The sequence below is a fragment of the Grus americana genome, chromosome 2 (genome assembly GCF_028858705.1).
Source record: "Grus americana isolate bGruAme1 chromosome 2, bGruAme1.mat, whole genome shotgun sequence".
NCBI lineage: Eukaryota > Metazoa > Chordata > Aves > Gruiformes > Gruidae > Grus > Grus americana.
The window spans coordinates 51,739,224-51,757,254 of NC_072853.1; the positions used below are offsets into that span (position 1 = coordinate 51,739,224).

General features: G+C 40.7%; 1 protein-coding gene across 5 annotated transcripts in view; it reads left to right on the plus strand.

The window, feature by feature from the left end:
• Positions 1-18,031, plus strand: part of TMEM241 (transmembrane protein 241) — a 68,289-nt gene that overhangs the window by 39,024 nt on the left and 11,234 nt on the right. For 3 of the 5 annotated variants that reach the window (XM_054815189.1, XM_054815190.1, XM_054815191.1), the window contains one exon: positions 15,054-15,118. The exons of the other annotated variants lie outside the window; for them this stretch is intronic. In XM_054815189.1, the coding sequence (XP_054671164.1) occupies positions 15,054-15,118 (65 nt within the window). The remainder of the gene's footprint in view (positions 1-15,053; positions 15,119-18,031) is intronic. 5 annotated transcript variants of the gene reach the window in all.

Consider the following 18,031-nt stretch of genomic DNA (forward strand, 5'->3'; position numbering starts at 1 on the left):
TGGACAAACCATCTCTATATACTTGACAGTAGAAAATGACAATTTAAAAGTAGATTTTGTCAAATCTAACAGAATTTTGAATTGCAGAGGGTGCAGGTTCATTGATTCCTCTACATAATAGATTCCTAGTCTCCCAGTTTTTTATTTGGTCTCCTGGAGTTACTTACATACGGAGAGCCGAGGCTGGGAGATGAATCCTAAGTGTGACAAAGAGAAGACAAAAGAATGAGAACTGTTTTGGAAATCGTTTCCATTGCTGATGTACTGATGTAAACACCACAATTATATGGGAGAACCGTGCACTATATAACATACTAATGTAGAAGGTTTCAAAGCTAGCTAAGGCTAGGCTTCCAAAAATGAGCGAAAATAGCCACATTTTTCTCCCTTGCTGGTTCGCTGTTCTTTACAGGATCTGGACCACTAGCTGCCTTTTTGGTTCTTAAAAACCTTTGTGGGTGAAATGTCTCCAGACTGCCTCACAAATCTTGACCCTGATCATTGACCTCTCTGTTAGGCACTTGCTGTCACACTCCAGGTTGCTTTCTTCAGAAACTTCCCATGTTAGCAAGCTGCTGCTGTCTGAAGCAGGTCTCCCTGTCTTTCTCTTCCTCTCCCTCCCCAACTCAGAATCAATCTTTGCAAAACCTCAAGTGCGTTCATTTCTCAATCCCACTCTGTACACCTGTTTAAAGATTAGATTTTGACTTTCAACAAAAGTCAGCAAACAGCTGTAGGGCTCTGGGGGAAGCAGACTGAATGGCTTATGTCCTGTCCCTGCAATATGTGGTGCTCAGGGAAATCACAGGGGCTTCAAAAAATCTCAGGAGATGACTGTGAGCTCTTCTCATCCTGTCCACGGCTAGCACGGAGAGGAAGAGAGCAGACTCCAGCTTTCTCTCCATGCATGTTGCTATGGATGGTTGTCCTAAGGGGACAGAAGAGAATGGGTCTTCTTGCAGAGGCTTCTGCACCCTTTCTGAGGGAATGGGAGGCCAAAGGCTGTGGTCAACTATAGTCACTTCTGTCACTGTCTTCCCATGCACGGGACATGCAGGGATTGCTGAGGCACACAGGGCTAAGTGTGTAACCTTGTGACATTGCTCATAAGAGGCATTGCTCAAAATGCATTTGCTGTGTTAATGTTTTAAAAAACATCTTGTCGAGTATCACGTGTTTTAAGGTTTCTGATGGAATATTTTGACCTTTTGTAACAGTGAATGGTTAGAAAGCCCTGGAAAGATTTTTGGTTTTGAATGGAAAAATAAAACCTTAAAGAATACAATTCTTCCTTGCAGTCCTTAGCATAATAATAATAATAATAGCATGTCGATTTCTTTCCATTACATCATTACTAAAACAGCATAAACACACTAGAGAATGGCAATGCAGAGACTGTGTCTCTGTTATTATTGTTGAGTTGTACGGAAAGGGGTCAGCAGGGAGATTTAGTTATCTGGTCTGGGAATTGTTTGTTTATGAATTAGGTTTTCCCAAAGGAGTCGTGAGATGGGAAATACAATAGGAAATGGACTTTATACATGCACAGAAATATCAAAACTGTAAGTGTCTTGCGGGAGAGAGGTTGATGGAAACTTGCTATTTTTGCTAACAGATTTTTAAAAAATACTTGATTACGCATCCTGAAGTTTCCTATACTATTTTTGATACTAGTGATATCCTCCACGGAGTTCTGAGTTAGTCATGACAGAAAAACGTTTTACATATGGTAATGTTGACAAGGAACATAAGCACTTCAGGTGTTTCTATAGATTTTAACAATGGAAAAATGCATTATATTGCTTTTCACTAAAATATTCCCCTTGAGCTAGGCATCCTCATTGGTTCTGACAATATCCTTGAACCCTTTCAGCAACATTTGTGCTTTCTGTGTATAAGTAAAGCAGCATGCGTAGAATCTGTTCTCTTACAGCAGTGATACTGGGCGCAAGAAGGGGTTTGAAGATGCTCTCAAAAAACCACACAGGTCTTGAACGGACAATGGCCTCAATCTGCAGTGTTCAGCCTGAGACCTTCGGGCAATCTAGCATGGAAAGAGCAGTTGCTGAGGATGTGTGCAGCATCCTACCCAGCATCCCCCTCTTCAGCAAGGTACCCCAGATATGGTTGCTCTTGGCACACAGACCCCAGCTGCCAGCAACTTTACACTCTGCCTGCTGGAACCTGCTTTTTTTTGCTTTTTTTTTCTTTTCCTCTGGATGCCAGCTGAGCCACTGCTGAGGGAGGTCATGGTAGCCACCTGTGAGGAGTTTGGAATCGCCTCCTCTCCTGCCTTTAGTCAGAGGTTCTGCTACTGCGGGGCAGTTCTAGTAACAGTTCCTGCCTGATCTGGCTACTGGCCCACCCACTGGCATCTAGCACTTGGGAGGAAGACAGACACGGGCAGATGCTGAGCTTGGTCCTTCCCAAGGAGCCAACTCCTTTTGTGCCGGTTACACGTAGCAGACTGTTAGTTTGCCTGTTAAATTTGCCGCTTAAGTGTGACAATGAAAAGCATGATTGTCTTATCTGGGTTATCAGCCTTCTCTGTCTCTTTATGGTAATCTCTAGTTCATGATCTCATAAGGGTTAGATGAGGTGAAGAATAACTTGGAATGCCAGAAGGCTAGCTCTTGCCGAGCTTAACATAAGATGAAGTGTGTTTTATTGCGGTGTTTTACAGAAGCGGAGCGTTACAACAGCTGGCCACTCCCCAAAACTGAGAAGCAATTATTTTCAAATCAGATAGATAGAAGAAATAATTCTTTAACCCAGTATACCATATTACTTACCAATAAAATTCAGGGCATCAAACAAGATAATATTGAGATAATTGACTGACTAAAAGTAAAGAGAGGTGTATATTTTTTACAGGTTCAGATCTGCTCAAAAGGTTTCAGTGACTGGGTCACTAGTAATTTCAGCAGAAGCAGACATTATATGGAAATCTTTCTAGGACAGAAGTGGAAAGATTAATAAACTGCATGCCATAGGTTGTAAGTTTTGTATCAGCTAAGGTCAAGGAGCAGATCCCTCTTTTCCTCTGATGTGCACATGGACTGCAGACCTGCTGCATTAAGGAAGGATCATAAAATCTCCTGAATTCTCTACCATCAACCAAAACTTGATTAAACAAACCCTTGGTCCACTCCAGTTGGTATCCGTGACCCTAATAGGTAGAACACTTCACTGCTGTTGTTGTTGCTGTTGCAATGCTTACTCCGTTACACAAATATTTAATAATTCATAAAATAAGAACAAGACGATGAATCACATTGCCCTGTCAGCTTTGGAGCTCAGAGGTTTCAGGGGAGAGACTGGCAGAAGTTTAAGGCCTTTGCACTGGGGGCAGCATATAAGGAAAAGAGAGTCCTTGATGGGCCAAAATGACAGAGGAAAAGGACAGTTACGCATTACAATGCACGAAGCATTTACTGGAAACAGTCTTAAGTTTGGTATAACCTGGAAATACAACTATATTTCAGCTTTTGGTCAAATATAGGTGCATGAACAGTCAATCTTGTAACAGCAAGAACGGACAAAGCACTTCTTGGCAAAGTCAATCAGTTATTTGGCCGAAAGAAGTCTTCTCATATCCCTTGTTAAATGACTTTTGTTGTCCTTGCTTGACAAAGCTTCAGCTGCGTGCGTTGTGCCTCTCATTTGCAGAACTGACCTGAACAGATGCTGTTAGTCTGGTGCATGTACGCACACCTGTTTGAATCATGATTGATAGTGTTTCCGTATCAGCTAAGCATGCTTTGGGGAGAACATACGTGAATTGTGCAGGGTTTTCCCTTTGTCTCCTTAATACAGAACCGGAACACCAAGAGTAATAACAGTATCTGCATTACATTTTCAGTGGTCACATTAAGAGAAATATTTAAATATGAACAGAGGCACTGTTAAAATTGTGTTCTGTACTATAACCGCTCTACACTTTAGAGTAGGAGATTGGTGGCACTTCACCAGCTATCTCATTAGTCATAGGAATGGGAAGTGTATGTTTTGGCCATTATCTTCAGTAGCAGAGGGCAAATGTTTCTTGTTTTGGCTTTTTCTTTATTATGCCAGAAGCTCTGATGTTTTTGTTTGAGTGAAGGTAGGGTGGAGTGGTTACTTGCTGTCCAAAAAGAAATAGCTACCATAATTTTCAACCAAATCTAGTATTTTACAAGGGGCAAAGAGTTTTGGTTTTGTTCTCAGGATATCTTTCACATTTTGTAGGAAAGCAAAATGAGTTATGATGTGCTTGTAATAGTTCAGTCCTATCTCATCAGTGATGTATGTTTATATATATCTGTGCTATATATAGTATGTGTTTATATATGAATGTGTCTATGGATGTATGTTTATACATTGATAGATGTAGGCCTTTCTGAAAAGAAAAGGTCTTGTCCTGTTCATGTCTGATCATTGTAAATATGACCATGATATCCTATTTCTTATAAGAGATTTTTCTTACACAAATTCTATTAATTACATTCAGTAACCCACATATCCTTCTTTACTTTCTGTTCTTAACTATTGTAAGGTGTCTCTGCAACATAAAATAATTGCTGTATCTTTCTCTGTGGTGACTCTTGTAAGGTTTAAAAAAAGAGACAGTGCAGAACCAAGGAAATTAAGTTATCGCCAAGAATCAGAAAGCCTGTCCGTTAGCTATACACTAAAATCTCTGTATGGCTGAGAGCTGTAAGACAGGTGCCATGTACCTTAAAGAGGTGAAGGCAGAGGGTTCTCTAAGAAGTTATTCAGAGGCAAGAGACAGATGGGCTTTTCTGAGCCCTTTCTGCATTGCAGGATGGGGCTGGGCATACAGCTGGGTTCCAGAATGACCTAGTAACCACAGCTTCAGTATGCCCTAATGGGTCATTTTCTCCCACAGCCAAACTGCTAATGAGATGCATACGGTGCAAGAACAATAGCTTGGCCACCTTTGTCTCATGAGGAATAAAAGAATGATGACGTTAGACAACGATTCAGCAGTTCTTGTGGCATTCACGTGATTCTCGGGGTTAAAAAATAGTTACTGTAGCATACTAATCTGAAAGGATTATACATTAAATCCTTGACAATGTATTAATCTGATAAAACAGGATGCTGAATGATTTTAAGGAAGCTGATAAACCACCTATTGCTACAATCTTGCACTTGCAGGATCAGTGTCTTGGTTGTATTGGTCATCTCATCCTGGAAAGGAAAAGAACGTACAGAAAACAGCACTGAGAAAAATCTTCATAAATGCAATAGAAAGTAGAGGATGGATACCTAATTCCCTATGAGTATCTAGACACAGAAATGCAGACGAATATTTGCCCTCTAAATGCATACTAGGGATAATTAAGAATTCTGCTTTCTTATAGCAATTGAAAAGCTGGTATATAGAAATACTCCTCTGTGATACAGAATTATTGTTTTGGGTATTGGTAAGGTGAAAGAAACACACCCAACCTTAAAAATACCTGTTGATTTTGCTAGAGGTGAGCATTTATATTGCTTCTGTTTGGAAAACATTTTAGAGGGCAGGTTGCTGGTTGTGTTTGTCATTTGATCTACTCTCCCCCTCTTTTTTTTTTAGTATGTTTTATGTTTTAAATGCAACATGTAGCTGATTTTAAGTTAGGTCAGAAGTTAATTGCTGTGAAAACCCAATAGATTCATTTATACTAGAACTACATTTTATCATTATCATTAGGCATTTGACTGCTAAGGCATGTTTAAACACTGCCCAGTTTTGAGTCACAATACACAGAACTAACTGTGTTCTTAAAGAACCCTTGGAATTTACCATTATTGTTTTAATAATGTGGAAAAAAAATAAAGAGAAATAAATAATAAAAGGAAAGGGCAGAAGAGAGTGACCAAACCTCCTTTGAGAAAAATGTGCATTAGGGAAGCTGGAGATCCGTGCAAGCATCTAGGCAAACATGAAATAAAGGATCGCAAAGAAATTCACAGCTGCTGGTACAGCTTCCGTGTGGCTGGATCAAAGCTGCGTGGATCACAAAGTTGCTGACTCTGTCACCGTTGCCATGGTGCCAGCGTTGCCATGGTGCCAGCATCACTTATCATTTAAATAATAACGCTGCCCAGGCCCATGCACCTCTTGATCCAGGGTGTGTGTCAGGGAGGGTTAAAGGGTTTTCTTCCTTCTGGAGAGCTGAGCAGAGTCCATCTATGAGCAATGAGCACCTAAGTATGCTGTCATGAGCAAACTCATTGCACTGTCTGCTGATTCTGTAGACTGACAGACTCCAGTTAAGTCTCTCAGGGAACGAAAACCCTTAGGGCATGTCTGCACTTTGGTCAGGCTGTGAGGGTAATTCAGTAGACGTGCTCAAGTTAAACTAATGAGCAGAATTGAGAGCAAAACCTGTTTTGCTTTCCCCCTTTCTCCAATGTATTTCACTTTGGATTGTTTCTTTCCCTTGTTTAGGCTGCTCAGCTTTTCAGGCAGGTTCATGGCATTGCTGTGTCCTTTGGGAAGAGCTGTTATTTTGGTGGTTCATGGCTAAAGCTTCATTACTTTTCCTTGGAAAAAGCTGTGTCTCTGCTTAAAATCTTTCCTTGTTGGTGGATTTATTAGTACAGCTCCTTCAGGGGCGTTGTATTATCAGCTGAAGCCATTAGGTTAAGCAGCATATTTTGTCTTGCCTTTTGACCTGGTAACAACAGACCCTCAGAACAAAGTTGAAAACTCTTACAGTTTGTTTCAGTGTATTTGATTAATTTGATTTGTATTTGATTAATACAACTGAATCAGTATCCAGGGGAAGGAGGCTTTACAGGAGAGTTGGTCGGAGGAATTTTGCCCGCATTTGCTCTGTCTCTTTTAACCAGAGATTGGCTTTGGCACTCTAAAGACGGTTTACAAGGAGCCTTCAAACTTCTAGAAATTATCCAGATTGCACAGAAAGCTTTCTCATTGCAATAGGCAGTATGCTCGAAAGCTTCCAGGGAAGTTTTTATTTCCATGGTAGATCATCCCTAAAGCTGACCTGAAATTAAACAGTTAATGCTGGTTTGATTTTGGTCTGGTTCTGTGTGCAGGATCCGTGCAGTACTGTATAGGATGCAGGAGATCTGTGCACAGTATCTGCAGCTCTTAACGGTGCTTTAGTTTGATTGATGACAATGGGAGAAAAATAGTATATTCTTTTTTTTTTTCTTCATGTTTTCATTTGTATTTAATTTTCCCTGCCCTATTTACAGGCAATACAGTTGTACTTGACTTTAGTTCTAGTCCCATCCTATTTTTCTTGTGAGGGAGGATGTGTACCATGTTTGTCATCTTTAGCAGGGATTTTTGCTGCTGATTTACGGCAGGTTTCCAGTGACTGTACCAGCCATCCGCAGGTGGTGAGCTTACTGGGGGTCATTGGTGCTTCTCGTTGTTCATTGCTGACTTTCTGCGGTTTGTGAAACTTCACAGTCAGCACCTGCTCTCAAGTCTGGGTTATTTCAAAAAGACTTGTCAGTACATGCTGGACCACTTTAGTCAGGCTTTAGACAGGTCCCTCAGTGTTCATCCATGTATTTGGCTTTCCCAATAAATGCCTTGTTCATCTGTTTCTGCTGGATCTCTCTGAATCAAAGTATTCTTGCTAAGGTGGAGAGAAGTTCCCCATCTGGCAATGTTTGGTTGGCTTAACTTTAGATGTAGTGAAGCAGAGGAGAGCTAGATAGAAATGGCTCATAGTCCAGCTGAGATGAAAAATGTATGTAAACAAGGAGTAGTGGTGGTAATAATAGCTTAGAAAATTCATGGGAATGAATGAATACAGAAGGTGGCATTTAAAGACTAACTGTTCCTTTTTTCCTCTTCTGAAGATTTTTGTTTCATTTTTGCTAGATCTCCGTACCTGACAGAACATTTTGTGTGCACATACGTACATGTAGACATATATACAAAAGAGATGTAACTCTGAAATCTGGGAAATTATTTCAGTGGCCTCCCTCAAGAAACAGAAGAATGTGTTTTGTTCCTGATGTTTGCCTGCTGTAATGTTTGCCTTTTTGGTAGTACTGGATTATCTTGATGTAGCTGTTTTCAGTGGCACTAACAGTGATCCATTTCCCTGGTGATTTTTGATGATTATCTTAGCAGCTGGTTAAAACATGCAGAAGAGGGACAAAACAAATATTATGTCTATAAAAAGCTTGACATTGCTTTAATTCTACCAGTAGAATGAAAAAAAAGGTTACGTACATCAGAAGCTTTTTCCTGATGTTTTGAGAAGATGACCTGATGATAAATAGAATGATTTATTTTGAACAGTGAGTGAACTTGATGAGCCGTTTCAAAACACTCTCTTTGGAAAAAATACGCATTTTTGTAAGGACAGAGGTTTTGGCAGTTTGGGGAATTGAGGTTACAAGGATTGGCTCTGTGTACACAAACTAAGGAAAACTTTTGTAAAGTATTCTGTGTTCACTTACAGCAAGAACTATGACATTTAACTTTCTAGCAGTTTAACAGTGAATCAGAGGAAACATACTTTTTGTATGGTATGTACAAGTACAGTTGTAATATTAACAAATCACAGTCATGTCTGGACTAAATCCCCCATATCTTTCCATTCCAGATAGGAAGATTAAATCAGAATCTAAATTTTGAAAATGTCCTCATCCATGTTCTTGGCTATATAAACAACATGTTCCTGAACACCTCAGAAATGCTAGATATTCAAAATCTACAGCCAGCTTTTGCAGCTCGAAAATCTTTCTCTAAAGTAGTTGTAAAGTCAGGGATAGAAGGGATCAACGATAGCTTGGTCAAGAATGACACATTTATTTAGCCAATGCTGGCTGGTTTGAACCAATCAAGAATTGACACTGTAGAGGCTTTGGGATAACCAGAGCTAGTCAGTGGAGAAGGCAAGGCAGCAAAGAATGCAGAGTCCTGCGTTTCTGTATCTCCCTGGATCCAAGTTTCTGCTTTGTCAAGGACCAGGAACCCTTACGATGCCATCTCCTGTCTTCAAGCCACGTGTCAAGACTTACCAGAATTCTCTGATGTCATGTGGTCAAAAAATAGATCTAATAGGGAAGCTGGCTCAGCAGTGATCTTGCCTGTTCTTAAGGTTCTTCAGCAAAGAATTCTCCAAACAGTCTTTATTTTTTATTTTGTTATCTATAAAACTAAATTAATTTCTAATTCTAAATTAATTTCTCATTTTTTTCTAATTTTTGGAAACAAATTTTATGAACCAAATTTTGCTTTTTCTTCTGAACATTTTCCTTGTCTGACCATAATGTGATTAGGAGAAAGGAGGGGATCATTCACGTCATGAGTTGTGTGGTTGTCTGTCTATCAAAGTTCCTTGGGAACTCTTTAAAGGTGGTGGTAATAGTGCCTCCCTCCACTCATGAATCACTAAAGCAAATTTACAAATGCAGATGCATGACAGCACATTCTTTCCTAGGGTGATTTTATATCCCTACTGTGCAACAAGTTCTTGGACACATTAGGATATTTCTGCTTTATGAATCTTAGTCTATTACTCAGCACTTGAACGATGCCGTTGTTGTTCTTGTTGCCAATAGTTCAGCCTGATAAGAAGCAAACTCTGGACCTGTGGAACTGACTCCCTTCACTTTGGATCCTGAGGTTGGGCGCTGTGTTGTCCTTCAGAGCAGCTTGTTAAATGTAAATGATGGTGTAAGCAGTGTGCGGGATGTCATATGGCATCCGGGCCTGTCTTTGGTTCCCAGACTGATGGGAATGCCTCAAGTTTTCACCCTTTTTTGTGGGGAACTGAATCTGGGAATCTCTTCTAACCTAGAAGAAGTTTCAAGCTTCTGACAGTCCCACTTCTTGTGGGTTAATACTCTGGAGCCCCACATTCCTCTGCTTTGCCTGGCTGTGGTGTACCCATATCCAAAGCTCAGCCTTTCAGATAGGCATTGCACCGCTGAGGAAGCACAGACTTTTTTCCTCCTAAGTGATTCCTCATGATCCTTCCTTAAAGCTTCACCAGAGTTAATGCCTTACCAACTTCTGATGAGTTATCTTTGATGGCCATGATTTCTCTGATGCACAAACCCTAGAGCTTTTGCATGTCTGTGGTCATTAGGTACAATGATTTCAGCCTCTTCTGTTTCTGTTTCGGTGTTTACAATGAGCATGTCTTTCCTATCACCAAATCTCCTCAAACTACATTGCTCTTATTCAGAAAGTGGAGCAGGGATCTCACAACCTTTGTTTCCCTCTTTAGGGACCAGGTTGTAAGGTGACAAAAGAGTCTGTATTTCTTTGCTGGCCCACCCTTTCTTGGTGGGTCCAGCCCCACTTATGGTACAAACGTGCAAAAGGACTGCTGTTTTAAGACGCTTCTGTGTGGCACAATCCAGGCACAGGGCTGGGTTGCCCTCTGACTTCTCTCCTGGTTCTTGTTCACTCCCTGTCCTAGAGTAGCTGTGTGAAGAAGTCCCATCTGTTCTGTTTCATTACTTAACTATTCAGGCTCAATCTTTGTTCCGGCAGTCCTGCAGCATTCTCCCTGTGCTTGAAATGGTGCTTCTCTAATCTTCTTTCTCTTTCCTGGTGGGATTTGTAGTCCTAGCTCAAGCAGGCTATCTGCATTACTGTAGAAGCTGTTTCATCTTGGGTAAGTTGGGCAGGGCTGATGAATTTCTGCAAGTTGTGTCCTCCAGCAGTGGAGATCAGCCCACTCTCCTCTTATGCACAGACCTCATCCCAGATAAGTATCCATCAAAAGGATACTCTTACTTCCTTCAATGCTGATACACATTGTAAAGAGCTAGAACTGATTTTGATTGAGATAACAAATACACTCTCAAATGCCAGGATTTTTGATGATAAAATTACTTGTAAATAATTCAGTGATTGGAACCACAGAAATAGTTGAGATCAAGAAAAGAGGTGTTAATAAAGTGTTCCTTTAAATGAGTCTTGTTTCCACAGTACAATGGAGTGACACATTAAATTTAGAGTGATTTATTTTAAGAAACAGTATTTTTTCCTTCTTTTTTTTGTTCAAGGAAAGATTTGAAATGATTTCTCAGGAACAATTTCAGCTCACATGGAAATGTTTTGTTAAATGATGCTATGCTTGGATTTTTTTCCTAATCACTGAAAGCTGTGTCAGAATTTTGTAGAAATGTTCATGGTATGAATGTTTTTAAAAATAGCTTTTGTTGTACTGCCTGGTCACAATTCCTTTAAGCAAGTAAGTAGGCAGAGTCCATGGAGCTATTCTTGATTCTAAAATTGTTCTGGTTCAACCACCCAGTCTGTATCATTTGGTAAAATTACCGACTGTACGTCAAATTCTTGGGGACCTTTGTTCAAAGTATGCTGGTTATAGCTAATTAAAATTTCCCTTTCCACCTCATAGTTTTAAAGATTCAGCACTGAAATATATTTGGAAATCATTAACTTTAGTTTGCCCTTTTATTTGCCTTCTTTTGTCTTGCAAGCTCATTCCGTTTCCTAAGGCATCTGAATGCTTAGGAGGACAACTGTGACCTTTAAAGTGAAGAAAGAGATATTACTGCACTTAGCGTGTTGTGGTTTGTTTTTTTAAAGGACATTCAGAACATCAATGTAGGTGGGGTTTTTTTTTTTTTTAGAGTGCACTTAAAACACTTTGGAAAATGCTGAAATGTACTTGAAGGAAAATTACCTTCTGAACTATGTCCCTAGACTTTACATTCTTCCCCTGGAACAAATTATATGGTTAGTTTCCCTGAAAACTTGTTTTTCATTTTTAAATGTGTTCCTCTTTTAGATAAACAATCAAAGGTGGACGTTTTAGCAATTTGTTTTCCTTTTGTTTCGGTGTGGTTTTTTTCTTCCACACACTTACTTCATGTGCTCTTCCAACCCACATTTTGTTTCTCTGGCACTGAGAGACTCTTACATAATTTTTCAAAAATACAACAATGTTCTGCTGTAATAGTCCAAAAGGCTACAGCCTGCATTTTTGCAGAGGTTTGGGATGATTGCAGTAGAATGGTGTATTGTTTTTGATAAGGCTGGTTTTCGGAGGCTTCTTAAATGCTTGTTTCTCTGCTGTTGGCCTCTTCTCAAGTTTCTAATAAACAGGACTCTACAAGGGAGTGGGTGACACAACTTTAACTTGTGTCACTTCTCAAATACAGCACTTCAGTTTGTTTCAGGAGAACAGCTTAAAGAGAAGAATGCTCCGTAGATACCACAGCTGCCATCCTTCATTAGTTCCTGTTTACATGCTTGGTAATGAATATTGCATATTTTTATGTAATAAATTAGTATTAGCCTAAGATAAGCTTAGTGCAGTTAATTCTACAATCGCTCACACTGATGTAAATGAGAAATAGCTCCTCGTAGGTCAGCACAGCTGCTGCAAGGTGTGTAAGGGGAGAACCCAGCCTGCTAGAGCAAGATGTGGATGTATTTTAGAGTGCTGCATTGGAACTGATGGATATCCAGCCTAGGAGCTGTATTTAGGTAAAGTGCATGAAAGATTCCGCTCCCGAATTGTTGTCTTCCACTGTTTGGAGTAGGTGTCAGCTCGCTCTGGCTGCAAGTGACTACGAGACAGGCTAGGGTGTGACCTGAAAAATGGACAGTTTAATATCATGTTCCTGAGTTTTGAAGAGTAACTGTCAGTTTGTGACTTCTCCTCTGTCAGTCTCTTTTGGGTACATCTATTTAGTTATATGTTTGCTTGTATATATACGTACAAGGCTGTAGGGGCAGAGCTGATCACAGAATCACAGAATGGTAGGGGTTGGAAGGGACCTCTGGAGATCATCTAGTCCAAACCCCCCTGCTAAAGCAGGATCACCTAGAGCAGGTTGCACAGGATCACGTCCAGGCAGGTGTTGAGTATCTCCAGAGAAGGAGACTCCACAACCTCTCTGGGCAGCCTGTGCCAGTGCTTGGTTACCCTCACAGTGAAGAAGTTTTTCCACATGTTGAGACAGAACTTCCTGTGTTCCAGTTTGTGCCTGTTGCCCCTTGTCCTGTCACTGGGCACCACTGAAAAGAGTCTGACCCCATCCTCTTGACACCCTGGCAGGGCAGGGAACCGGAGCAGAGGGTCCCTCATCGCACATCCTGGCTCGCCTGGCCTGGAAACCTGCTCGCTTTTATTTGCCGACAGCAGGCTGGGCTGAGCAGTCAGATCCCAGGCTTGAAAAGCCTTATATTTCTGAGGAGAATGAGAGCTTGAAACGTGCTTGTGGGTGTAGAAAAGCAAAAAAAAAAGGAATATAGAGTAAAGAAAAACAATGCAGCTTCAGAATGCAGCTTCAGAAGGTTTATATTATGAATCTCTCATTACACCGAAGTGTCCTGGGCAGAGAAGCTAGGGGCAAATGACTTGATATTTTCATAGTACCGATCTCAGAAACAGCCAGATACCGATATACAATGGTTTGTAACAGATCCCTGCCTCAACAGCTACAGAGCTACCACATCTGCAGCCTGCGCGCAGTTTTGGACATTTTGTTGCCAGATGGATAATGTAAAATGGAAAGAGTTCAGAGAACAGTGACAGAGTCATTAGATGGAGGGATTGATTTTCAGTCAACAGTTAGCATAAGCAATGCCTGTGGGAAAGGAAGACTTGGTAGTGATTTACAAATACTTGGGAAACACAGGCACTGAGGAATGAAAGGAACTATTTAGGATAATACAAAATTGCCCAAGGAAAAAGATGAAATTAAGAAACAAAACATTTAAACAATTATCAGCTAAGATTTCCTAATCGTTGTTTGTCTAGTTGACTCCCAGGGGAGACAGCAGAAACTTCAATCCGTAATCTATTACTTGTTAAAACACTACTACATGTGCAGTGGGGAAGCAAAAGCCATTTTAGAGTAGGCTCTGTGCACCAGACCTTGGACTAACAGTTTGTTGGTCAATACCCACTACATTTGTTATGGCTGCGTTTGAAAAGGCAGGGTTCTGCTTCTGCCTCGACTGTCATCATTGCAGGATCACGAGCAGCAGCGGATGAAGAAGAAATGGTTGTATGTCACTTCACCAGCCCCACTCTAAGAGGTAGCTGGAGAGGGGACAATAATCTAAAGCTGGCAGTGAGACCAGGCAATGACAGTTAAGCACCACACAGGCATGGAGGTGCTTGATGGGGACTATACTGTGAGTGCCTCCTCTGGCCTATTTGGGGATGTTCTCTGCTTTAGGGAGATTCAGTGATGCAGAAGAAGGCTTTTTTTCTTCCTAGAGATTACCTTAAATAACACCCTGACTGTTCTCCGTTTGCCTATAGCACAGAGAAAATGAGGCAGGAGATGGACTTGCTCAAGTCTGCAGATCCACTCCATTCCTGCACAGCAATCAAATTGCTGGTATCAATACAACCCCAGACATACCTCCTGATACGAACTATTCATTCATCTGACTCAAGTATTTGCACAACTGCCTACCACAATAGTGTACAACATGGGCAATACCGTAAAGCTCCAAGCTAGCAGAAGAAGTGAGCTCCCACTCCAGGGGAAAAACAAAGATACATATCAGGGATGCGTGACAAGGGACCCTCTGCTCTGGTTCCCTGTCCTGCCTCTGCTGTGTCCCGGGTTCTGTAGGAGTCAAAATTGAACTGTGATGCGTGACTGTCGTACTATTTTCTCTCTTGGTTTCCCAGCCTAACGAGCAGCATGTTTTGCATGTGTTTTCCCAGCAATACCCCACAGTCAGGATCCTGCCCTGAGCTGGCTGTGCAGCTCGTGTATCCCTGTCTGTTCGGTCTTTTTCGACTGTTTGTGGCCTGCCTTCCGCTGGCCAGGGGGGAAGGAGGTGCCTCCATGTAGTCTCCATACTTACACTGGGAGGAAGGTTGGGCAGGAGTGGAAGCTCTGTGTTTAGCAATGTCTCACTGTTTAGCACAGACTCATTGGGTTCCTCCTCTCTATTGACCATCTATTTTAGGTATTGCATCTAATGGTTAAGAAAACAAAAGGAAAAAAAAAGTGACTGCACATGCAGAAATTTGATTTCAGCAGAAGTATTTCAGTTTTCATTTGTGGTATCACAAGTTCACAAAGTGGTTTTTTTTTTCCTTTCAATTTAACAGGTTATCACTGCTAGCTTATCACCATTCTTCTTTGTCATGACTGCCAATGTACTAACAATTTCTTGGTAAGTGCCTACGTGAACTTTTTTCTTAACAGTGAAAATGAATTTCCACACAGTGCTTCATGTGGAAATACTTTCTAAATGTCAAGTTCTATTAGTGCCAGTAATATTTTGCACGTAAGGAGAACCAGGTGTGCAATGATGGATGCAGTACATTAATACAAATAGAAGAGTGTTTCTTCTGCCTCTGTGGGAGAACATGGACATTTTGGACATTAAGCCTCACCGCAATTCACTCAGCATGATTTACAGCTAGACAAATGGGTGCAATAGGCAAATAAATGACATATTCAAAGTCAGGCTATAAATGAGTGGTGGAATTGGAAATAAAACACAGGAGTCATGGTTTGGTGACAGCATCTTTTTAACCGATAGAGTGTATTCAAGTTTCCCTAACACAGTGTGTACTGTGAATGCATAAAATGAGAATAGTAGAAAAATGAAATAACGATCACAAACTTTTTCCAAAGCTGTATCTGGAACATGTGGCCAAGCATTACGGATCACCTAACCAGAATTTTTTAGTTAGTAAGATAAAGGATTGAAGTGCAAACTCCTTTGGTCAAAGACAATGGGGTTTGTCTGTATTTGTACAGTACCCAGCAAAAGGGAACCCAGCCCATGGCTGATGCTTCTAAATGCTTCTGCAATGCAACTAGTAACTAAATACAGGGTTAGGCATGTACCTCTGAGGACAGATTTGTTGTTGGAAATAAAAATCTGCTTACTTTTGAAAAGCTTTAAGCTTGCTTTTTTCCCCCTCACAGTTTGATTGCCGTCCTAAAGATTCAGCTCTGCACTAAATGGAATTAGCATATTCTTTTTTCAGGTGTGATAGAGAAGTTACAGGAAGGAGAATGTCAGTTTAAACTAGCCCCATATGCATACGTCTGAATATGCATCCCCATAGGTATGTTAGGTGCATGTAATCTCAAATACTAAAATAAGTCATGTAATTTTTTTTATTTCTTGGAATACATGTATGCGGCCTGCGTGTATAAGAGGCTGAACTACTATCAGTGTACCTAAACCACCCCTGGTCTAGACCATTAACTTGCCGTTCCTCACCATGTTTTACATGTGTTTGTGCAGGTCTATCATGTGCGTGCTAGAGGTAGGCTTTTACAGTATGTATGTATTCACTGACGTGTACTAAAAAATCACGTGTACCTTTGTTAATGTGAGTATACACATACGGGTATACATGGACCCATATAGTTGCACACATACTACAGGCCCTGTATGCACTGAAAGTAAAGAACTGATGAACACATCCATACCTTTAAAATAAACTTTGCTTTAGCCTTTAGGCCACTGTTATGCTTTGATTGTCATAATTCAAAAAGATAAGCATTTCTTCTATTTATTTATTTTTTGAGTTCTGTTATTGCTTGTGCATCAGCAGCTTGGCTTATCTGCAAAGCTCTGGAAATAGTTTGTTAGACGATAGCAGCTGCAAAGCATTCATGAGATCATTAATCACTGAGTTTTTAGTGTTGCTCCAGTGTTGTCATGGACAATATCATATGTTAATTTCTGAGTGATGGGCAAATGCAGTTAGCTGTCACCCCACAATAAACAGAAGCTGGAGGATTTGCCAGATGGTAAATTGAAGGTAAATCAAGGGTTGGCGTTTAGCCATGTTTTTGGCTCTGCTTCATCTTGAAGTTATAATGATGGTTTCTGTTGGCCTAGTAATCTGGATTGCATGGGCACGTGGATACCTGAGATTTCAAATCCTTCAGAAAGGGATTCTTCTCCTCTGATGCAGGACATAAGATATTAAAGAACAATTTAGATGCAGGCACCTTTTTACAGAACAGGGCTGTACAGTTTACTATCTTTTGTACAGAATTGCCAATCTGTTTTTTAGAATGATTCATCAGAGATAGGTTGCCTTTTTAAAGTCTCTGTTTAAAATGTTGTAGAAAACAACACACCTATACAAAAGAAAAAGTAATTTCTAAGGCTCTGTTGGTTTTAGGTCTTCCAAAATGCAGTGGGTTTTTTTCTTTAGGATAAAGAATACATTATCCAACTTTCCTTTCCAAAGGAATTAATGCAGAGGGTATGTTTATAAGCAGAGCTGAAATCCAGGCACGACATGGGGGTTAACCCTCTCCAGAGAAAAGTGCTCAGAGGTTGGTAGTGATTACAGGCAAACTCATGTATTTTAGATCTTTTTGAAAAGCTTGCAGCCCTCGCAGCCCTTGGCTCCTTGTTGGTAATTCTGTCTCCACAGCGGACTGTCTACAGACTGTCTGCAGCACCTACTTTCCAGGGCTGTTTACTGCGTAATTGTAAGATATGTTGTTATACAATGTTTGTTCCTCTCAGGAACAAGGGCAATTATGTGATTTTTAAAACGGCTCACCAAAGCTAAGATTTAAGTGAATGTAATACTATTAAAGACCAGAGAGCCTTCAGCTTTACATGCTTTTTTTCCCCCCAAGCAAAAAAAAAAAAAAAAGCCCTCTTAAAAATGAACTTAACAGAAGTTTGTTTTGTTTATAAAGTTCATTAAGGAGCTTTTCTGTTTCATAAGCTAACTAAGCCATGAGGCTAAGATGAAAGGTCAGTACACTTAGGTTTACACTGTTATAAAAGGGGAGACAACTCGGTATTCTACTATATTCCTGTCAGCTATGACAGATAGCAGAGGAGATTTGGGGATTATTAACTATTGCACGGATTGAGTGGCTCGACAGCTTATTTCAGTGAATGGTTTTGTTTGTAAAACCATTCATCCTGATTTGGAGCCCTGCTTCTAGCCTGAGCCTTGGCGAGAAGCGTTAGTGCCACGACTGCTCTGCGAGCAGCACAGAAAGGAAGCGCTTGGGTAGACGTGCCGTTCCGGCTGGGGCACGTCCTTTCACCAGGTTCCTCACGAGAAGCAAACACGAGAATTTCTACTGG